Here is a 24569-nt window from a genome sequence, read left to right as displayed (position 1 = left end):
AGACTGCAGGGGCTCCTATTGGCCAATTTCAGGATAATTTGAACATCAAAAAGATCATTACAAATTCTCAATAAAGAAAAATTCATGAATCCTTGGTGATCTTCAAAAAAGAAAAAAAAAAACATGAGAAGAAAAAGGGAAGTTTTTTATTTTTAAACAGAAGAATGCCAGTTAATAAATCTAGAAAGAATGATAGAATTACAAATTCACCGTTTTTACGATGCTATAAAGTGACTGATGATTAGTTCAGTCAAGACTTAGCAATGGTACTAAAACATGAAGTGAAACATTATTGGGGAATGAGATATTTACAGGGTGCCACAGTAACAGCCCACAGATTAGTTATTGCACAGGGGAAAATGTGTCTCTGTAGTGGAGAGATGTGGTGCTTACCACTTTAGCGAAGAACTTGAACTTAGCATGAGTCATTGTGGACAACTTAACGTGCTATACTTCCTGTGGTGACACGAGATGAAGCACACAGTGTTACCTCTGAATTCTCATCAAAAAAATTGAACCCCAGTCTAAGCCGAGTCTAGACCTAAGTTTTAATTTACAGGAGTTTAGGGGAGAGGGAAAAAGTCAAACATGATGATATGATAAGATAAATACGTAAGGTAGGACATACCAGCTTATATTTTTTAGAAAATTAGGGTTGTTTTAAAAAAACAAAGATGGAGGGAACTTTTCTAGATTAAAAGAGATGCAGCAACTTTGATTGAATACAGGTTTGAAAAAGACAGTAACGAAAGACATTCTTGGGACGATTAGGAAAATTTGAGTATATACTGAATATTAGATAAAATTCTAAAATTATTAATTTTCTTAAGTGTGATATTGATATTGTGTTTATGTAGAAGAATATCCTTATTTTTACAGTATGCAGGGTGAAGTTTTAACATTTTGGAGTGAAGTAAACATGATGGCTGTAGCTTATAAAGGTGTAGTAAACACACATATGTATACATACAGATAAAGCAAACGTGGCAAAACGTTAAAGCAGTTTTAACAATTATGAAATTAAATAAACATTTGAACTTGTTTAATCTAAGTGGAGGGTTTATTGATAGTTATTGTTGTGGTCTTTTGACTGATTTATATGTTTGAAAATTTTTATAATAAGAACCTGGGGAAAATCAGATAGATTTCCATTCTATTAGCAAGTTATCAGATGAAGAAGGAGAACATAGTGACTAATGAACGAGTCAGCATACTGAGGATTCTCAGAGAAATTTGGGGACGGGATCTTGGAAATGACTAAAATTCCTTTTACTATATGACAATTTAGGCATCAGAAAAATGTGACATTTATTAGTCACATTTTGTTGAAGGGGCTAGGACATTTGGATTCTAGTTGTATGTGCACACTTTTCAGTATTTATTTTTATGAGAATAAATGTTTTTTTTTAATTTTTTTCCTTTTTCTCCCCAAAGCCCCCTGGTACATAGTTGTATATTCTTCGTTGTGGGTCCTTCTAGTTGTGGCATGTGGGGCGCTGCCTCAGCATGGTTTGATGAGCAATGCCATGTCCGTGCCCAGGATTCGAACCAATGAAACACTGGGCCTCCTGCAGTGGAGTGCGCGGACTTTACCACTCAGCCACGGGGCTAGCCCCTATGAGGATAAATTTTTTAAATGAAAAATATTACCCACCTTCCCACAATTCTAATGTAGCGTTTCATTTCTCAGAATTTCCTTCCAATTCTTTTTTGGAACTATAAGCAGAAAAATGAAAATATAAAAAGAACCAAATGCAAATTCTAAAACTGAAAATGACAATATCTGAAATAGAAAATTTACTTGATGGACTTAACAGCAGAAAAACAATGTCAGAGGAAAGGCTATTCTTTTTGTCCTAATTTCTTTAAAATATATATGACTATTTAAAACTAAAACTAAAACCTTGTCTTGTGGGGTTTATAATGTAGATGTAATGCACATGACAACTGTGCATAAAGGATGGGGGGTGGGGTTTAAAGGACCTATAAAATTGCAACATTTGCATATTTTTCCTGAAGTGGTATAATGTTAACTCAGTGCAGTTGAAGTTCCTGCGCTGCTGCCTGATTCTGTCTACTGCCTTCTGCCCTTCCCCCCAAGAAAAGATGATTGTCCTAAACTTTGTATTTAATATTCCCTTGCTCTTTTCAAAGTTTCACTAATGTACAGTTACAAAAATAGTATCATTTGTGTTTCTAAATATATTATGCTTCTGAGATTAATACACTTAATTGCATTAGCTAGTGCTCACTGCTTCACTGCTGTGTACTGTTCCATGTGGGAGTAGGCCTCAGTTCGTCTCTACACTTGTTAATGGATATTTGGATTGTTTTCAGTTTTTTACTGCTATCACATTGCTGCAGTGAATTTTCTTGAACACATCTTCCAGTGCATACCTGCAAAAAGTTTCTGTGTTATGATGCATTGCTGTGAGTCTCTATGATGAATTTCTACATCATGGATAGAAAGACTGTATTATTTACTGAACAGAGTCATCAGGGAAAGCACTTTTGGTTATTTATGGATTTCTCCAAAAAGCCTTATGATTTCGGCTCTGGGGTGTTCAAGATATGCTATCTCTGTGTAATATCTGTCAGTATTCTTTTACAGGCACTTCTACCTTAATTAAGGATTCCATGATTTTCCTTATTAGAATTCGTCAATTACCCGTTTGGTCAGAACTCGATTAGCAGACATTGGTCCTGTCCAAAATGTCCATGAGCATATTTGGTCCATGCCAAATGGTTTTGGACAGACCAAATATCAGGGACTTTTTGGCATGGACCCCATGTCTCCATAGACATTTTGGACAGGACCAAATATGACCAGATATCAAGGACCTTTTGGTGTGGACCAAACATCTTATGGTTGTTTTGGACAGGACCAAATGTCCTGCAAGGCAAAACTCAGATCCCAGAAGTACAAAGCTGACCGTAAGGACTTTGGTCTTTTGGGTTTTTTTTTTGCAGGAAAAGATTCGCCCTGAGCTAAGATCTGTTGCCAGTCTTCATTTTTTTCCCTCCCCAAAGCCCCAGTACATGGTTATATATCCTAGTTCTGAGTCCTGGTTCTTCTGTGTGAGCTGCCACCACAGCACAGGAACTGACAGGTGGTATGGTTCCACGACCGGGAGATGAACCCAGACCACTAAAGCAGTGAGCATTGAACTTTATTAGGCCATCAGGGCTGGCTCCTTGGTCTTTTTTTTTTGATGCAGTTTCATTAGTTGGGTGTTGGCTAGGGGTGATGGCTGTATCATAATATTTAAACATCTGGATATCAGACAATAGAAGAAGACAAGATCTATAAGACAATCACAAATATAATAATAAATGTTTGAATCCACTTTGTATCCAGTCCTAGTCAAAGAAGGCCTAATGGGAGAGTAAGTCCTGTGGATGAGTTTGGCCCACCTTAAATAGCCAAGTAGTCTTTTTTTGAACTTTTATTTTGAGATAATTGTAGATTCACAAGCAGTTGAAAGAAATAATACAGAGAGAGCCTATGTATTCTTTACTCAGTTTGGCCCTGATGGTAACATCTTTCAAAACTGTAGCACAGTATCACAACCAAGATACAGAACATTTCTGTCTCTACAAGGACTCCTCATGTTGCCGGTTTGTAGCTACACCCACTTCCCTCCTGCCCCTACCCTCTCCTTACCCACTGGCAACCACTAACCTGTTCTTCGTTTCTGTAATTTTCTCATTTCAAGGATGTTATATAAATGGAATCATATACTATGTAACCTTTTAGAGTTGGGTTTTTCACACAGCATCGTTCTCTGGAGAATAATCCAGGTTGTTGCATGCATTGACAGTTCATTCCTTTTTTGTTGTTGAGTAGTATTCCATGGTGTGAATGTACCACAGTTTGTTTAACCATTCACCTGTTGGAGGACATCTAGGTTATTTCTAGTTTTTGGTTGTTATGAATAAAGCTACTGTAAACATTCATGTACAGGTTTTTACATCAACATCAGTGTTCATTTCTCCGATGAATTTCTGCATTGTAAGGTAGTTGCATGTATAGTTGTTAAAGAAACTGCCACATTTTTCCAGAGTTGTGCCATTGTACATTCCCACCAGAAATGTATGAATGATCTAGTTTCTCAGAGTCCTCATTAGCATTTTCTGTTGTTGCTGTTCTTTATTTTAGCCATTCTGGTAGGTGTATAGTGGTATCTCATTGTGGTATCAATTTGTGGTTGCCAAATAGCCAGTAATGTTGAATATATTTTCATGCGAGCCTTTTAAATTATTGATTATTCTACTTTTCCTGACATGTTTACCCAGGTACAACAAGATGTATAGGCTACTGCACAGACTCTACCACAACTGGACTATAAAAGATCAAGGGCAGTTTTGTTATCTAGGATGATTCTAGTCAACAAATTTATGCTGATCTGTCTGGTCTCTAAAGCCTGAGCTGTATTATTTGCTATTTGGGTCACATGCAGGGATAGATTATAGATCATTTGTTTTAGTTCTAGAACTACTAGCCAGGGTAGAAGTCCTCACGTGGACTGGTAGAATCTAGTGTTTAGATGAGTTGGGAAGACCTGATGACCAGGCCCAAACTGTGGATCATGTTCAGAAGCGTGGGAGGGCCATCTGATTGCACAACAATTATCCCATGGCTGTAGCATGAAGAGGACACAAATGTATTGTTTACCATTACCAATTAGTATCAATTACTTTCTGAATGTAATTGGCCTGATTATGGAGGACAAAGATCTTGAGTTGAATTAAACAAATCACACTATAGGTTTTGCATAGCTTTATAAAAAAATAATTGGTCTATAGCTTGTATCAATAATCCCCTGCTCTTTCCTGTCTTTGATACATCTTGGGTTCCTCTGAGGCTCTGGGAGAAACCAGAAATATCAGCTAATTGTTAAGGCCTAGGTTCCAGTTAAGGCATATAAGTATATTAGAGTTTATAATATTCCTGTATTGATTATAAAAGGGAAGGTGATTATTAATTTTGGGATGAATTATAGTACCACTTGTGTTTATTCGTTTGACCATATGATCTTTACAAGATGAACCTAGGACTACGTGATAAATTCGTTAGAAAGATTGGTAGCCACTGAAATTATTTGAGAAAGGCAATAGAGAATTCAAAGATGTGGAAGATTGTTAGAGTAATGCCCCCTAAGAATCATACCTCCCTGTGTTTGTACCTTTGAGGAGTCTACAGTCCACCCCTTACCAACTAGGCTTAACCGTGTAACTTATTTTGGGCTGAGCAGAGCCAAATTCAGGACAGGGAGCTGAATAGCTCGTTGCCACACATTGAAACTCGCCCGAGGAGCTGAGTGAAGGCAAACCTAAAACTGGGGTTTGGATGGGATATTCAGGGTGAATACTTTAATTGGCCTGTGAAAGCTCAGTTGGGCGGATCTCAGCAGGACTGCCAGAAATAACTTAAAGATATTTACAGTAGTTAAAAGTATGACTAAAAGCTTACTTATATGTAAGGGAGATGAATCAATAGGTTGAGTTCTTTGACCAAAAGCAGAGATACAGTTTATTAAAGAGAAGAAGAAAAAAAGTCTTGGAACAGTGAGATGCTTCCCCCCTCCCCACTTTGGGGAAAGGGAAGTTATCAAGAGCAAGAAGCTATAAAAAGCAGATTGACAGGATCACTAAGGAAACTGATTTCAGTTATTAATGAATTTTCTGAGAAATCTTGTGATTTTACATGAAGACTGTATATGATATGCTAACTCTGTGTGATGTCTGCATTATACCACCGCTTATTATTTCCCTCATTATAGTGCCTCACAAGGAACTGAGAGGGCAGGTGCTAAATAGGTTCTTGTGGATCATTATGTTTTGGGGACACAGAGGATGTGTGAACCGGATGCCAAAGTTTTCACTAAATGAGAATTAGTGACCAGAATGTCTGAAAGACGTGCCAGATAGCATGAGGCTTAAAAGAGGAGAACTGTTTATATGAAGTAATATGATCTGGAAGGGATAGAAGGGAGTGTGGAGGGTGCTCCTCCACCTCCTGCCCTTGAGGCATGTGGCCTTCACTTGAGTCTGTAAGGGAGGCGGCATCGTTGGTGGGGGGCCAGGTCTCAGCAATGGAAAGGGGGATGTTTGGTGGAGCAGTTACTGGTGGAAGGTTGTTTGTTGACTATGGAATGGGGGTCCCATGAGCCACAGTGGAAAATGCTGGGAAGATGGGGAACTGTGGGCAGTTGGATTAGGTGGGAGGACTTATAGCACAGCAGAGATGACCAGAGGCAGTGACCAAGGATACAGAAGGTTTGCCTGGTTACGGAGACCCCAGGGTCCCCCAGAGAGGAAGAGAAGCTCTCTGTTCTGTCAGGAGGCAGCTTATCCTGAGGACCTGTGTTTGAGTAACCCCTCGAGGCCTGCAGGCATGGCGGTTCCCTTAAGACTTCCAAAAAGGGCAACTCTGTCTCCCAGGAACATTTTTGTCTAAAGCATAAGTGTAAATATTAACATTTATTTTTGGTACAACCTGGAATTTTTATTTTCTTCCAAGCATTCATTATATTTGTATTTTAGCTATTAAATTAACATGTGTTTTTTTTTTTAAATCTATGAAATGGGTTAGATAATATACAGGTGACTACTTGAGTGATTCTATATTTAAGAATTTTATTGTTTATTACTTTTTTCTAGAAAGGATGCTTTACTCAAGAATTTCAAATGTTGAATAGAAACACAGTAAGAACTTTATTGAAACTTCTACAGTTTTGTGCACACGCTTAATGTTTCACAGACCTTTACTCTGAGATTCTTTGTAGCCTCTGATGTTGTCTTTATTCTTTTTGTTACCCTACCAGTTGCTGTTTAAATTAATGGAAATGTATTAAATAGAAAGTACAATATTTGCTCACAAAGTCTTCATCTCCACTTTTTTTTTTTTTGCTGCTTTCTTACTGCTAAATGGTGACGAAGAAAATTAGAAATCAGTGGGTAAGAGAGTAAAAAAAAAAAGCCTGTGGCTGCTTCTCTGCAGAGCCTCAGGGTCCTCCCTTGCTGAATTGAGGAAATATGTTTCTCCTTGAGTTTCTAAAGAGTTGTTTACAGTTCTTACTTGATTTTCCTTTTAAGTACTTAAAAGTTATTGTCTTGATTAATTGATCATCTATTCAAAGAGGCCTCTGCTGCCAATAGGCAAAGCAGGGACAAGGAACATAAAAAACAGAATGATGGGCATTTGAGGTCATTTCCCGTGTGAGCAAATTGGGGTTCAGAGAGATGAAATCACTTGTCCAAATTAGAATTTCATCTGAAAATGGAAGTGGAGAGAAGTGTGAGTAAATACTTAAAAAAATATGTATGTATATGTACACACATACATATATATCTGTCTCAGCTTAATCCTATTAACAATTGTAAATTTGTATTTTTCTATATTTTAATCATGTTATATTCCTTGACTTTATCGTAGAAGTTTTTAACATTTCAGGAACTCTGTAGATTCTTCTATAGGAGTTCCTTGTGCAAATGGTATGTTTTTCTTTTTGTTTTCTCAATCAGGAGATTCATGCTTTGGTTTTTCTAACTTGTAGATTTGTAAAGTAAAAATATCACTTGCTGTCACTTCTCTATTAAAATATCTTTCTGATCAAATAAAATAAATTTGCTACCTGTTTAGTTTATCTGCAGGATGGAGGTGGAATTTATATTCTCCTATGGGAACTTTGGTTATGGATTTTCACATCAGGTGAGTTCCCCTCTTTAAAAAATTACTCTACTACAGCTCTTCAGTCAGATTGTCCTCTTCTGAGCCTCTATCCTTTCCAGTTTGAGAAATTCTTTAAAATAAATATTTAAAAAAAAAATGCTGTTTTTCTCCAGCCTAAAGAAAAATGAAACTTTACCATTATTTGCTTATACATTTTTAAATAATGATCTTTTATTCAAAATGTCTTTATTATGAAACTTGCTTTTGTATGTTTGTATGTGTGTACACACATACTTATGTAATTGAAAACAAAATTATTTTAAGGATTCAAGAAATGAGTGTAGATTTTTGTGTCAAAAATACTTACTAAAATTGGAGTCATTGATGTTATTCAGGTAATATTTTGTACTATGATCACATATGTTCCTTTTCCCAATGGTTATTTCAACATCTGGAGTTATTTGAACCCTCCTTGATTCGTCAAGAGAGTAATCTGCCCAGAGAAGATCTCTTCCTAGCTGTGGCCTCCTCCTTTAAATTCACTACGTATATCCATGTTGCAGTCAACATTTTTGTACATTAACCTGTGTCCTTTCCTTTTATTATGTCCTTATGCTAGATTCTTAGAATGGAAATTCTTGTCCAAAACAATGAGCTTTTCAAGGACTTGTTCTGGAAAAGTTGTACCAACATATACTCTCATGAAGTGTTTGAAAGAACTCTTGACATCCATGGGTATTATGATAGCTTTGGGGCATTTATAAATCTACTCCCATTAGTGCTGCTGTTATATAGGGGAAATGACCCTTTGCATATAATCTTTCATGTCCAATTTTTGCTATTTTTTATAGTCTTGGTTGTTTTTTAATCAGGAATGGAGAGTGGGTACATCAGTCTTACTAAATAAGTCTACTGCTATGTTAACTGAAAAATCCCTGTAAAGTGTATTTTAAAATTTTGCCCATGGTATATCATAATGATTTTTAATGCATTTTAAATCAGAAGTAAGGAGTATACAGATGAAAGCCATGAGGCACAAGCTTTTTTTCTAAATATATTATTATTTGTTTATTTATTTATTTATTTCCCCCACAGCCCCAGTACATAATTGTCTATCCTAGTTGTAAGTCCTTCTAGTTCTTCTATGAGGGACGCTGCCACAGCATGGCCTGATGAGTGGTGTGTAGGTGCGCGCCCAGGATCCAAACTGGCGAACCCCGGGCTTCTGAAGTGGAGCACGGAAACTTAAACACTTGGCCTCGGGGCTGGCCTTGCGTTTTTTCTTCTTTTCTTCTCTGATTTTCCTTTCTGTTCCTTCTGCCTATTTTCATTTTTTTCTTATCGTGAATTAGGCTTATTATTTAGTCCTCATTGTGGCAGTCATATTTTATGAGCACCAACTTCAGAGGTAGGTTTTGTGTTTGAATATAAGTATAATATGTAACAATCCCCTTCTTAGGGAGATATATCCTTTTCAAATAAAACTGGGTGACTATTGTTTTGTGAAGGTGGAGTCTACTGAAAACAAGGAACAAACGTATGGAAAAGAGTGGGAAATATAATAAAAGTTCCACTTGATTTTATGTCTGTGAACTTTTCAGTAATATAGTCCCCTAGTTACCAGTCATGATACTGTAAAAAGAGCACTGCGGTGGAGGCAGGTAAAGCTGGACTCCTGTCCTGGCTCTCGTGCCTCCTGGGTAGCCTTGAATAGACTTCTGATCTTCCATGTTATCTGTAAAGTAGACACAGTTATCTACCTCATATGATTATTGAGAGGATTCAGTAATATTAAAGATAGAAAGTTCTTAGCAGATGTTTAGTTCGCAATAAATGTTAGTTCTTCCTCTCTTCATTCCTTTTCTCCTTCTGTATATCGTTTAAGGCCTATTTGATAGTCCTGGAAGATAGTAGTATTAGAGTAAACTGTAATCATAACTGAACAGTGCTAAAAATACTTGTTTTCTTCAGTTAAAACCTCTTCAGAAAGTTATTGAGCCATCCATGTTTATGAATATTGCACCACCTCCTGAAAGAACAGACCCTTTAACGTAAGTGAAGTCTTAACACAATCCAATCACGTGGCCTTTAAGACATTTACTCCATTTGATGGACCATTTTGAAAGAAAGTATATCTCTCTATGTGTGTATACATCTTATTGATTCTGTGTCTCTGGATAACCCTGATTAATACAGATTTTGATACCAAGAATGGCTCTAGAGGAACAGAATATTAAGGATGAATTTTCTGCATTGGTTCTAGAGTTTCTGGAATTGGCTCTCAAATCTGATTACTACTCCATTTCCAGTGGTGAAGAGAGCACTGATAGTCCATGGCATGATCTGGCAATAGAGATATGCAAAATATCACCATTGGATTCTCCTAATCAACCATTTATAAGAAGCAAAGATCTGGGTGACTGTGTATATGATACTTTCAAACATTTTGGTCTAACTAATGAATATGATAAGATTGGCTGGGTGCTCCTAATGTTGCTGGACAAAGTTGAGAAAGAAAAGGATGAGCTAAGGATTCAAATTTCCCACTCAAGCATTGCATAAATGACCTGAAATGTTCTGTGTGTGCGGTGAAGGAGACCCTTAGCTCCTGTTGCCATACGACTAGGATTGCTGACAATCACATGCAGACTTTCATCCTGCAACTGGCTGAATCACAACCCAAGTTGAACACCCAGCCTTGCAGGATGTCTGCTGCTAAGGTAAGGGTGTTGATTGGAAATAAATGAGATCCTAAAAGTGGCATGGGAATATGGGGGAAGACCCTGATGTAGCTGGGGACATTGAGCCCCTAAATTCTGATATATCTTCTTTGTCAGTGGAAGTGACCTCTCACCCCTAGTGGAATACTTGGCCTCTCCACCTCCAGCAAAAGTGTCATCACCACTCCCAGTGGAAGTGACCTTTCCACCTCCATCTGAGGGGATTAACCCTGCCTTGCTTGAGGAAACAGCAATGGCTTTCTCTTAGGGAGTTGCCATGCAAGACATGTTGATTCTCCTCAGCAGCGGCACCCACCACCCCTCTTTGCTTCTAGGCCTATAACTAGACTCAAGTCCCAGCAAGCCCCTGAAGGTGAGGTACAAAGTGTGACTCGTGAGGAGGTGCATTACACTCCAAAAAGAACTACTTGAGTTTTCTAATTTGTATAGACAAAAATGTGTGGGAATAGATATTAAGGATGTGGAAAATGGAGGAAGGAACATAAAGTTGGATCACACCAAATTTATTGATATGAGCTCATTAAGCAAAGACCCTGCATTTAATGTTTCAGCTTGGGGAATTAGAAAGGACTGCAGCTGGTTGGTTGGTTAGTTGGTGAAACATGGGCCAAAAGATGGCCCACTGTGAATGAATTGGAAATGTCAGACCTGCCTTGGTTTAATATAGAGGAAGGGATTCAAAGGCTTATGGAGATTGGAAAGTTGGAGTGGATTTGTTATTTAAGACCTACTCATCCATCCTGAGAGGTTCCAGAAGACACGTCTTTCACCATGACTATGAGAAATAAATTTGTGAGGGAAACCCCATCCTTGATGAGCTCAGTGATTGCTCTTCCCTGTAGGCCAGACCTTACAGTGGGAACTGCAGTCACTGAACTAAATTTAGGGAAACCTAAATGAATTGGGAGTAATTTGATCCCACAGTGACAAGGACCAAGTGGCAGCACTCAACTGCCAAAGGCAAGATGGGCGTGGCTTCTGTAATAGTAGAATCAAAGCCGCAGTCAGAATAGGCTGACTCACAGAGACCTATGGCTTTGGCTAGTTGATCATCATGTTCCTAGAAATAAAATATAAAGGAAGCCTACTAAATTCTTACTTGATCAGTATAAGCAGAAAAGTTCTAGGTCAAGTGAACAAAAGTCTAACCTGAATCATAAAAACAGAGTCACAGCTCCTCAATCAATTCCCAGATTTCAGCCAGTTTACAGACCCAGAACCCCTTGAATGAAGAGGAGGCCTGGTCCCCTTGAGGAGAGACCCCGATACACTGCCAAAATTGTATAATGTTAATCTTTCTCTCAGCTTTCCCCAAAGAGAACTACAGCCTTTTACCAGGGTAACTGTGCATTAGGGAAAAGGAAATAATCAGACCTTTCAGAGACTATTGGACACTGAGTCTGAACTGACACTAATTCCAGAAGACCCAAAGTATCACTGTTGTTCACCAGTCACAGTAAGGGCTGACGGAGGTCAGGTGATCAATGGAACTTTGATCCATTTCACAATGGGCCCAGTGGGTCCCCAAACCCATCCTGTGGTTCTCTCCCCAATTCCAGAATGCACAATTGGAAGAGAAATACTCAGCAATTTACTGAATCCTTAACGTTGGTTCTCTGACCTGTGGACTGAGGGTTATTATGGTGGGAAAGGCCAAATGGAAACCATTAGAGCTCCTCTACCCAGGAAAATAATAAACCAAAAGCAGTACCACATTCTTAGAGGGCTTTCAGAGATTAGTGCCATCATCAAGGACTTGGAAGATGCAGGGGTGGTGATTCCCATCACATCCCCATTCAGCTCACCTATTTGGCCTGTGCAGAAGACAGATCGATCTTGGAGAATGACGGTAGATTATCATAAGTTTAACCAGGTGGTGACTTCACTTGCAGCTGCTGTACCAGATGTGGTTTCATTGCTTGAGCAAATTATCACATCCATTGGTACCTAGTATGCAACTATTGGTGTGGAAAACACTTTTTTCTCCATATTTGTTAATAAAGACCATCAGAAGCAGTTTGCTTTCAGCTGGCAAAGCCGAACATATACCTTCACTGTCCTACCTCAGGGGTATGGCAGCTTTCCAGCCCTGTGTCATAATTTACTATCTAGGATTCTTAATCTTTCCCTTACACAAGATATCACACTGGTCCATTACACTGATGTAATTATGCTGATTGGACCTGGTGATCAAGAAGTAACAATTACTCTAGACTTACTGGTAAGACAGTTAGTGTCAGAGAGTGGAAATAAGTCTGACAAAAATTCAGGGGGCTTCTACCTCAGTGAAATTTTAGTGATCCAGTGGTGTGGGGTTTGTCAAGATATTCCTGCTTAGTGAAGGGTAAATCGTTGCATCTGGCCCCTCCTACAACCAAAGAAGAGGCACAACATCTAGTGGGCTGCTTTGGATTTTGGAGGCAGCACATTCCTCACCTGGCCGTGCTACTCTGGCCTTGTGCCAGTGACCTGAAAAAAAATTATATGTATAATATAATAATTTACATATATGTATATAATATCTTTATTTTCTTCCCTTTCTTATCTCCTTACCATGTAACATAAGATCTATTGAATTTATATCATAATATTTAAGTATTGTTAACCTTACATTATAGTGTTTAAGTTGCGGGATATCAAGGAGCAGAGTAAACCTCCCCCACGGACTTTACCTCCTCTTCTGGGAAAGGGGTTAGTAAGTTTGAGTTTTGGGTTGTATACAGGATAGTGGTATCATGTTAGGTGGAATTATGACCTTATTGTTTTCATTTGGAGATTAAGTATGTTTTAAGGAGATGCTTATGGGTCCCAAGTTCAGAATGGGTGGACTTGTGATGGTTAATTTTGTGTGTCAACTTGACTGGGCCATGAAATGGATATTTGGATCTAGAGATTGGGAGAGAGGTCTGGTCTCACTTTCTGCTTCTCATTAGCACTTCAAGTCCTTCTTTCCCATCCCTACTGCCCATAATCTTAGTAGTAAGAGTATTCAAGAGAGCACTTCTCTCAGGATTTCTAACTTTTCTCTTCTTTCCTAACTCTGTCCTCTGATGGTCCAAGGTAGATAGGTGAGCTTACAGTATAAGAGAGAATGACTCAAAAGTGATAGCTACCATGGATTTTAGAAGTGAAATTTTGTATGATTTCAATCTTTAACTTTATCACCATTTTGCAGAAATGTTATTCTACCACAGCCAGTGGAATATCCAGCATTCTTATCCCCAGACCTGAATGTTACTGTTGGGAAGCCAACTACAGTGCCTCCATCCAACCAGCCATCTGTAGTGCGACTTGAAAAGCTTCAGCAACAGCCTCGGGAAAGGTGAAAAACAAAAACAGAACAAAAAATTTTTCACCTTATTTATGTGTTGTTTGTTTATTAATTTTTTCCTTTGAGATATCAGCTTGCTATTGGTCCAGAAATCTTCATTGTGGTGATATTTCATGGGTTCAAATGTTATTCCTGAGTTTTGCTTATCATATATAGGTGTTTGTTTTAAAAAGTCAATGCTGTGGCGAGAAAAGAGGTGAGAACTCATTTATAAGGAAGAAAGTAAAGTGCTTACCCTTTCTCTTCACTCAGTAACATATTGTATAGATGTCTCATGCTCTTTTCTGTATTTCCCATCTTTTTTTCTCATGCTTCAGTCTAGATAGTTTCTTCTGACCTATCTTATAGTTCATTGATTCTTTCTTCTGTTTCTAATCTGAATTCTTAATTTCAGTAATTTCCTTCTCAGTTATGGAATTCCCCTTTATTTTATAGTTTCCAGTTCTCTACCAAAATCCCCAGTCTTGTCTCTTCGAGTGTATTAATCTTCAAATATTTTAATCATTGCTATTTTAAAGTTCATCTTAACTCCATTATCTGGATCTCATGTATATCTGTTTCTGTTGTTTTTTTCTCTCATATTTATCAGTCACATCTTATATTCTCATATGCCTACTTGTTTTTATTGAGTGCCAAACATTACATTTGAAAATCTATAGAACTAATTTGAGACTCTTAATTGTCTATTCTTACAGAGAAAATATACATTTGCATCTGGCAGCCAGCTAGACTAGGGACACCAGCAATCCCAGAACACCTTAATTCAGTTGAGATTGAAATTGAAATGACTTGGATTTTGGTTCCTGTGAGGATTAGTTTTTTTCTGGTTTACTCTTATTCCCACTATCAGGACTTGGACTAGTATGAGGCAACTAGGACACAGTATTTAAGGAGGCACTTACTCTTGTGGTATCCCCTCAAGGGTCCCAACTGAAAATCTAGGTGTTTACCATGGCGTCTCATCCTTAGCAGTGTCTGAACTCTGTTTTTTGTTCCTCCATCCATGTATATCTATCTCAAAGCTCTGATCAGCTTCTTAACTCTGAACCACAAATACCTTGAAGGAAAAATGGCACCAAATGATGAGCTCAACGTCCCTGCACCTTCTTTCTGCCTGGAATCTTGGATCTGCAAGTTATTGCTGCCTTTATAACCAACTGATGCTTTCAAACAAAATTTAAAAAAACTATTTTGGGGGCCGGCCCCGTGGCCAAGTGGTTGAGTTCGGGCTCTCCACTTCTGCTGCCTAGGCTTTCGCCAGTTTGGATCCTGAGTGTGGACATGGCAGCACTCATCAGGCCATGCTGAGGCGGCATGCCACAACTGGAAGGACCCACAACTAAAAACACACAACTTTGTACTGGGGGGCTTTGGGGAGAAAAAGGAAAAATAAAATCTTTAAAAATATATATATATTTTGTTCAGCCTTTTTAGTTGTTCAGTGAGATGGTTTGTCTGAAATAACCTAGTCCATCATTGACAGAAGCAGAACTCCTGAACATTTAAAAAATAATTGTCTGTTTGTGTATACATTTTTTACTCAGACTTATACATTAATCCACAAACATTGAGTTGAATGACTGAGGAATCCCTTTTTCCTCTAGTCTGATGATATTTCTTTAAATTTTATTTTTATTTTTTTGTGAGGAGGATTGACCCTGAGCTAACATGTGTTGCCAGGCCTCCTCTTTTTGCTTGAGGAAGATTGTCACTAAGCCAACATCTGTGCCAATCTTCCTCATTTTATGAAATGTGGCTTGATCAGCAGTGCTAGGTCTATGCCTGGCATCTGAACCCGTGAACCCCAGGCCACCAAAGTAGAGTGCATGAACTTAACCACTATGCCACCAGGCCTGCCCCATAGTCTGATGATGTTTTAGTCATTCGGTAACATTTACTGAATACTTAGTGTGTGCCAGGCACTACTCTAGGGTATCAAATATATGATGGTGATTTAAAAAAAATATTTATTTGAGTCTTCTTTTTCTTGGTAAGTCTAGTTAAAGGTTTATTAATTTTGTTTTTTTTAAATAAACCAGCTCTTAGTTTCATTGATCTTTTCTGTTGTGTTTTTAGTCTCTATTTTATTTATTTCTGCTCTGATCTTTGTTATTTCTTTTCTTTTAAGAACTTTGGGTTTAGTTTTTTTCCTTTTTTTTTCCCTCCTAGTTCCTTGAGCTGTGAAATTAGGTTGTTTTTATTTAAGATCTTTCTTTTTCTTATTGTAACTGTTTATTGCTATAAACTTACCCCTTAAAAGGGCTTTTGGTGCATCCCATAAGTTTTGGTACGTTTGGCATTTTCATTTGCCTCAAGATATGTTTTTATTTTTCTTGCAAATTCTTCTTTGACCCATTGGTTATTCAGTAGCTTGTTGCTTAACCTTCATATATTTGTGAAATTTCCGGTTTCCTCTTGGAATTGATTTCTAGTTTTAAACATTGTGGTTGGAAAAGATGCTTGATATGGTTTCAGTCTTCTTAAATTTGTTAAGACTTGTTTTGTGGGCTGACATATGATCTATCCTAGAGAATGTTCCACGTGTGCTTGAGAAGAATGCGTGTTCTGCTGCTGTTGGATGGAATGTTCTGTAAAGTCTGTTAAGGTCATCTGGTCTAATGTGTAATTTTGGTCCAAGGTTTCTTTCTGATTTTCTATTTGAATGATGTATCCATTGTTGAAAGTGGGGTACTAAAGTCCACTACTATTATAGTATTGCTGTTTATTTCTTCCTTCAGATTTGTTAATATTTGGTTTACATATTTAGGTGCTTATATTTTGGGTACATAAATATTTACAAATATTATATCCTCGTGTTGGATTGACCCCTTTATCATTATTTGATGACCTTTGTCTCTTATCACAGTCTTTGGCTTAAAGTCTATTTTGTGTGATGTAGGTATAGCTACTCCTGGTTTCTTTTGGTTTCCATTTGCATGGAATATCTTTATCCATCCCTTGATTTTCAGTCTGTGTGTATCTTTAAAACTGAAGTGTGTCTCTTATAGGCAGCATGTAGTTGGGTCTTGGTATTTTTTAATTCATTCAGGCACTCTATGTCTTTTGATTGGAGAGTTCAGTCCATTTACATTTAAAATGATTATTAAAAGGTATGGACTTACCATTGCCACTTTGTTAATTGATTTCTGGCTGTTTTGTAATTCCTTTGTTTCTTTCTTCTCTTGCTCTCTTCCTTTGTGATTTGATGATTTTCTGTAATGATATGCTTAGTTTCCTTTCTCTTTATCTTTTGTGTATCTACTATAGGTTTTTCTTTGTGGTTACCGTGAGACTTACAAAAAACATCTTACATTTATAACAGTCTATTTTAAGCTAATAAGAACTTAATTTTGAATGCATAGTAAAGCTCTACGTTTTTACTTCTGCCCCACCCGATATTATGTTTTTGATGTCACAGTTTACATCTTTTTACCTTGTGTATCCATTAGCAAATTATTGTATTTATAGTTATTTTTAATATTTTTGTCTTTTAATCTTCATATTAGAGTAAGTGATTCAGTCACTACCATTACAACATTAGAGTATTCTGAATTTAACTATATATTTACCTTTGCCAGTGATATTTATACTTTCATCTTTTATGTTACTAATTAATATCCTTTCCTTTCAGCTTGAAGAAGACCCTTTAACATTTCTTACAAGACCAGTCTAGTGGTGGCAAACTCTTTCTGCTTTTGCTTCTCTAGAAAATTCTTTATTTCTCCTTCAATTCTGAAGGAAAACTTTGCCAATAGGGTATTTTTGGTTGACAGGTTTTTTCTTTCAGCACTTTGAATATATCATGTTACTTTCTTCTGGCCTGCAAAGTTTCTGCTGAAAAATCTGCTGATAGTCTTATGGTGGCTCCCTTGTAAAAAAAACCAGTTGTTTTTCTCTTGCTGCTTTTAACATTCTCTCCTTGCCTTTAATTTTTGACTAATTATGTGTCTCAGTGTGGGTCTTTTGGATTTTGGATTAATCTTATTTGGAACTTTCTGGGCTTCCTGGATCTGGGTGTGTGTTTCTTTCCCCAGGTTAGGGAAGTTTTCAGCCATTATTTGAATAAGCTTTCTGCCCCCCCACCTCTTTTCTCCTTCTAGTTCCCCTGTAATGTATATTGGTCCACTTGATGGCGTCCCATAAGTCCCTTAAGCTATCTTCACCCTTTTTCATTCTTTCTTCTTTTTGCTCCTCTGATAGGATGAACTCCACTGCCCTGTCTTCAAGTGTGCTAATCCCTCCTTCTGCTTCATCTAGTCTGCTCTTGCACACCTCTACTGAATTCTTCAGTTCAGTTATTGTATTCTTCAGCTCTGTGGTCTCTGTTTGGTACTTTGTTATATTTATCTATCTTTTTATTGAAATTCTCACTTTGTTCGTGAATTTTTCTCCTGACCTCAGTGAGCATCTTTATGACCATACTTTTGAACTCTTTATCAGGTAAATCACTTATCTATGTTTCATTAAGGTCTGTTTCTGGAGTTTTATCTTGTTCTTTTGTTTGGAACTTATTCCTCTTTTCCTTCATTTTCCTTGACTCTGTGTTGGTTTCTGAGCATTAGATAAAACAGCCACCTCTCCTAGTCTTGATGGAGTGGTCTCCTGTAGGAAATGAAGCTTATCAGTCAGCCTCACCTGACCTCTTTGTTGTCTCTCAAACCTTTGTGATTGTCCACACCACCTTCTTTGTTCTTAGTGGCTCCCAGTCGTTGAGGGTGTTGTAAAGACTTGTCAGTGTTCCAAAGGGAAGGATCTCAGTCGGTGCCTAAATTCAGGCTGATTGGAAGCTGGACCCTCATGCAGCTGCTGGGACAGTATGTGGTTGGAGCCCTTCCAGGGAGAAACTGGGAGATGGGCTTTTTTGCCTTCTCCCTCTGTGCTGGGCCTAGGTGTGTAGCTACAGTGGCCAGGATGCTCCTATTCCCCTTAAGAACTGCTTCTTTGTGTGCCACATTCCTGTGAGACTGGTGAACGCAAGCCCCGTTGGCTGTGACAGCCAGGCATCCAGAAGCCCATCCATTGGCCAGCAGCCACAGAATCTGGGGCACCAGACCTGGATAGAAGCTTCTTCCACAGAGATACTGGAGATTTGGCTAGAGGGAGAAGGAGGAGATGGTGTCTGTGGGCTTCCATGGTCCCAGGGAGGATTGCCCTCAGCCCCTAGAGGCATACTAAATTAGAAGCCTGACCCCTCGGGCAGCAGCTTTTAAAAAACACAAATAGGCCTCTCTCAGGAAAAGACTGAGAGATGGTCTTTTTTTGCCTGCTTCCTCTGTGCTGAACCCTGGGCAGATAGCCAGGAAAAGTCCTAGTGAGCTGTTAAGAACTTTCTTTTTTGCCATAGCCTAGTGGGTCTCATGGCTGCAAGCTGTGTTAGCTTTCAGAGTTAGGTGTTTTGGGGGCCTGTCTGTTCCTCAGGTGGGAGTCTTGAAAACTGGGGTGCTAGATGTGGGGTCCAAATCTTTCTCTCCTCAGGGAGACACTGGGAATTGGGAGTTCCCTCCCAGTTGTATGCTGCTGTGCCAGGGTTGGGGTTTATGGTGAGAGTATGTCTCAGCCTTTCCTACCTGTTTTTATGTGAGTATTCTCTCATTTGCCCGATGTGTAGGAGTCACTAGTTTCTAGATTTCTTTCAGAGGGACTTGCTCCTTGTATAGCTGTAGATTCCCTGTGTCCCTGGGAGGAGGTGAGTTCATGAGCCTCCTCACCATCTTGGACTGGAAACCGCAAGTTTCTTTAATGTCTTGGCTTAATAGAACACAACTGGGTCCTTATAACTGCCTCTGCGTTCAAACAGCATGGCTCCTCAAGCTCCACCTGCAGAACCTCAACTTGTCTGGCTCACAGTGACTTCTTTCTCTTGAGTAGCAGCACCACCTGACCCCCTTCTTCCTAACAGAATGGGTCTCAGCAAGTCATCTGCTTCTCTGCTCACTGACTCACGTATGTCTTTCCTGTGTGCTTTCATAGTCTAGGGATGTTATTCTGTTCCTTATTCTCTTTCTTCTTATAACTACTTTAGAATTGACTATGATAGTTCTCTGTTGCTCAATTTTATATGGAATTAATTTTCCTGAATTTTTTGTGGGAGACTTGGTTTAGAAAACTTTCACAGCTTCACAGAGCTTCCACTTCTTATGTTTTTATTTGGGGTTAAAAAATACAATTTACTTTCCAAGGTTTTCTGGGCCTTGTCCACGCTGGTCAGTTTTCAGCATTCACATGGTTAGACTACTTCACTGCTTTAGTTCTTACCATGAATCCTTTGTATTCCTCCAGTATTGGAATGAGTAGAACTCTCCCAGTGTCAACTGCTATTTTCACATTGGATAGGAAGGGAAACACCAAGAATAAATATAATCTTTTCATTTTAACCACAAACTCACAACACAAGAAGAAAAACAAAGTTCTGACAATAACAACCTAGAAGGGGAAGAGGAAAGGGATGGAATGGCTTAATCTAAGGAAATAATAGGCTATCAGAAAATGGACTGTCTCATCTATGAGATATCACATGGTATCCACTAAACAAATAAGAAGAGTGGAGACACAAATTACAAATAAGAAGAAAGCCATTATAGAAAACTACCTACCTGAATTGGAGGTCCAAAATTCATGGGACGAAAAACAAAGGAAATGCAGGAGAACTGGAAAATGAGCTATAAAATGGCAGCATTAGGCCCCCACATTTCAGTAATCACTCTAAATGTAAATGGATTGAACTCTCCAATCAAAAGACACAGAGTGGCAGGGTGGATTAAAAAACAAGACCCAACAATATGCTGCCTCCAGAAAACATACCTCAGCCACAGAGACAAACACAGACTCAGAGTGAAGAGATGGAAGACAATACTCCAAGCTAATAGTGAACATAAGAAAGCAGGTGTCGCCATACTTATATCAGACAAAGTAGACTTCAAGGCGAAACAGGTGAAGAGTGACAAAGAGGGGCAGTTTATAATGATAAAAGGTACATTCCACCAAGAAGACATAACACTTATAAATATATATGCACCCAACACAGGAGCACCAAAGTATGTAAAGCAACTATTAACAAAACTAAAAGGAGATAACAACAACAGTACAATAATAGTAGGGGACCTCAACACCCCACTAACACCAGTGGATAGATCATCCAGACAGAAAGTCAACAAGGAAATTGTAGAATTAAATGAAAAACTAGACCATATGGACTTAATAGATATATATAGAACACGCCATCCAAAAACAGCAGATTACACGTTCTTCTCAAGTGCTCATGGAGCATTCTCAAGGATAGACCATATGTTGGGAAACAAAGCAAACCTCAACAAATTCAAGATGATTAAAATAATATCAAGCATCTTTTCTGATCATAATGCTATGAAACTAGAAATCAACTACAAGAGAAAAGCTGGGAAAGGGGGAAAAATGTGGAGATTAAACAACATGCTACTGAACAACCAGTGGATCATTGAAGAAATTAAAGGAGAAATCAGATATATCTGGAGACAAATGAAAATGAAAACACACCGTTCCAACTCATTTGGGATGCAGCAAAAGCAGTCCCAAGAGGGCAGTTCATTGCAATACAGGCTCACCTCAGTAAACAAGAAAAATCTCAGATAAGCAAGCTGAAACTACACCTAACAGAATTAGAAGAACAAACAAAGCCCAAAGTCAGTAGAAGGAGGGAAATAGTAAAAATTAGAGCAGAAATAAATGAAATTGAAACAAAAAAGACAGTAGAAAGGATCAATGAAACACAGAGCTGGTTCTTTGAGAAAATAAACAAAATTGAAAAACCCTCAGCCAGGCTCACTAAGAAAAAAAGAGAGAAGACTCAAATAAATAAAATTAGAACTGAAAGAGGAGAAATCACAATGGATACCAGAGAAATACAAAAGATTATAAGAGAATACTATGAAAAACTATATCCCAACCAATTGGAGAACCTAAAAGAAATGGAGAAATTCTTAGACTCTTACAACCTCCCAAAACTGAATCAGGAAGAAATAGAGAATCTGAATAGACCAATCACAAGTAAAGAAATTGAAACAGTAATCAAAAACCTCCCCAAAAATATAAGTCCAGGACCAGACGGCTTATCTGGATAATTCTACCAAACATTGAAAGAAGATTTAATACCTGTCCTTCTCAAACTATTCCAGAAAATCGAGGAAGATGGAGCACTTCATAACACATTCTACAAAGCCAACATCACGCTGATCCCAAAACCTGACAAGAACAACACAAAGAAGGAAAACTACAGGCCAATATCACTGATGAGCATAGATGTAAAAATCCTCAACAAAATTTTGGCAAACCAAATACAACAATACATTAAAAAGATCATACACCGTGATCAAGTGGAATTTATACCAAGGATGCAGGGATGGTTCAACATCCACAAGTCAATCAATGTGATTCACCACATTAATAAAATGAGAAACAAAAACCACATGATTATCTCAATAGATGCAGAGAAAGCATTTGACAAGATCCAACATCGATTTATGATAAAAATTCTCAATAAAATAGACATAGAAGTAAAGTACCTTGACATAATAAAGGCCACATATGACAAACCCACAGCCAACAGCATACTCAATGGGCAAAAACTGAAAGCCATCCCTCTGAGAACAGGAACAAGACAAGGGTGTCCCCTCTCACCACTCTTATTCAACATAGTACTGGAAGTTTTGGCCAGAGCAATTAGGCAGGAAAAAGAAATCAAAGGAATCCAAATAGGCAATGAAGAAGTGAAACTCTTGCTGTTTGCAGACGACATGATCTTATATATAGAAAACCCCAAAGAATCTATTGGGAAACTATTAGAAATAATTAACAACTATAGCAAAGTTGCAGGGCATAAAATCAGCTTAACATAAATCAGTGGCATTTCTATACTCTAATAACGAACTAACAGAAAGAGAACTCAAGAACACAATCCCATTCACAATCACAACAAAAAGAATAAAATATCTTGGGATAAATTTAACCAAGGAAGTGAGAGACCTATACAATGAAAATGACAAGACTTTCCTGAAAGAAATTGATGATGACAAAAAGACATGGAAAGACATTCCGTGCACATGGATTGGAAGAATAAACATAGTTAAAATGTCCATACTACCTAAAGCAATCTATAGATTCAATGCTATCCCAATCAGAATCCCAATGACATTCTTTACAGAAATAGAACAAAGAATCATAAAATTCATATGGGGCAACAAAAGACCCCAAATTGCTAACGCAATATTGAGAAAAAAGAACACAGCTGGAGGCATCACAATCCCTGACTTCAAAACATACTACAAAGTGACAGTAGTCAAAACAGCATGGTACTGGTACAAAAACAGGCACATAGATCAATGGAACAGAATTGAAAGCCCAGAAATAAGACCACACATCTGTGGACAGCTAATCTTTGACAAAGGAGCTGAGGGCATACAATGGAGAAAATAAAGTGTCTTCAACAAATAGTGTTGGAAAAACTGGACAGCCACATGTAAAAGAATGAAAATTGACCATTCTTTTTCACCATTCACCAAAATAAACTCAAAATGGATCAAAGACCTAAAGGTAAGACCTGAAAACTATAAGACTTCTACAAGAAAATATAGGCAGTACACTCTTTGACATCAGTCTTAAAAGGATCTTTTTGGACACCATGTCCCAGACAAGGGAAACAATAGAAAGAATAAACAAATGGGACTTCATCAGACTAAAGAGCTTCTTCAAGGCAACGGAAAACAGGATTGAAATGAAAAAGCAATCCACCAATTGGGAAAAAATATTTGCCAATCATATTTCCAACAAAGGCTTAATCTCCATAATATATAAAGAACTCACGCAACTCAACAACAAAAAATCAAACAACCCGACCAAAAAATGGTCAAGGACACAAACAGACATTTCTCCAAAGAAGATACACATATCACCATTAGGCACATGAAAAGATGCTCATCATCACTGATCATCAGGGAAATGCAAATTAAAACTACACTAAGATGGGGGGCTGGCCAGGTGGTACAGTGGCTAAGTTCGCACGTTCCACTTTGGGTGTGGACATGGTATCACTTGGCAAACCATGCTGTAGCAGGCATCCCACATATAAAGTAGAGGAAGATGGACACAGATGTTAGCTAAGGGCCAGTCTTCCTCAGCAAAAAGAGGAGGATTGGTAGCAGATGTTAGCTCAGGGCTAATCTTCCTAAAAAAAAAAAAAACCGAACAAACAAAAAACTACACTAAGATGTCACCTTACACCCATTAGAATGGCTAAAATAACCAAAACAAAGAGTAACAAATTTTGGAGAGGATGTGGAGAAAAAGGAACCCTCATACACTGCTGGTGGGAATGCAAACTGGTACAGCCACTATGGAAAACAGTATGGAGATTTCTCAAAAAATTAAAAATAGGAATACCATATGATCCAGCTATCCCACTACTGGGTCTTGATCCAAAGAACTTGAAATCAACAATCCCAAAAGAACCATGCACCCCTATGTTCGTTGCAGCATTATTCACTATAACCAAGATGTGGAAGCAACCTAAGTGTCCATCAACTGATGAACAGATAATGAAGATGTGTTATATATACACAATGGAATACTACTCAGCCATAAAAAAGGATAAAATCCTCCCAATACTTGGACAGTATTATGTTAAGTGAAATAAGCCAGAGAGAAAGACCATCTCTGTATGACTCTACTCATATGTGGAAATTAAACATGTTGACAAAGAGAAGAGATTAGTGGTTACCAGGGGAAAGGGGGGATAGGAGGTGGGCACAAAGGGTGAAGTGGTGCACCTACAACATGACTGACAAACAATAAT

The 24569-nt window shown here is 38.1% G+C and overlaps 1 protein-coding gene across 1 annotated transcript in view; it reads left to right on the top strand.

Annotated features, from left to right (window-relative positions):
* Positions 1-24569, top strand: part of C2CD6 (C2 calcium dependent domain containing 6) — a 161817-nt gene that overhangs the window by 30930 nt on the left and 106318 nt on the right. Inside the window, 4 exon segments of the mRNA XM_070506619.1 lie at positions 6664-6708; positions 7646-7714; positions 9647-9726; positions 13592-13738. Coding sequence (XP_070362720.1) covers positions 6664-6708; positions 7646-7714; positions 9647-9726; positions 13592-13738 — 341 coding nt within the window.

The sequence above is a fragment of the Equus asinus genome, chromosome 4, assembly GCF_041296235.1.
Source record: "Equus asinus isolate D_3611 breed Donkey chromosome 4, EquAss-T2T_v2, whole genome shotgun sequence".
NCBI classification, from domain to species: domain Eukaryota; kingdom Metazoa; phylum Chordata; class Mammalia; order Perissodactyla; family Equidae; genus Equus; species Equus asinus.
Note: the sequence above shows the minus strand (reverse complement) of the source record. Positions and strands in the feature narration are given on the sequence as shown.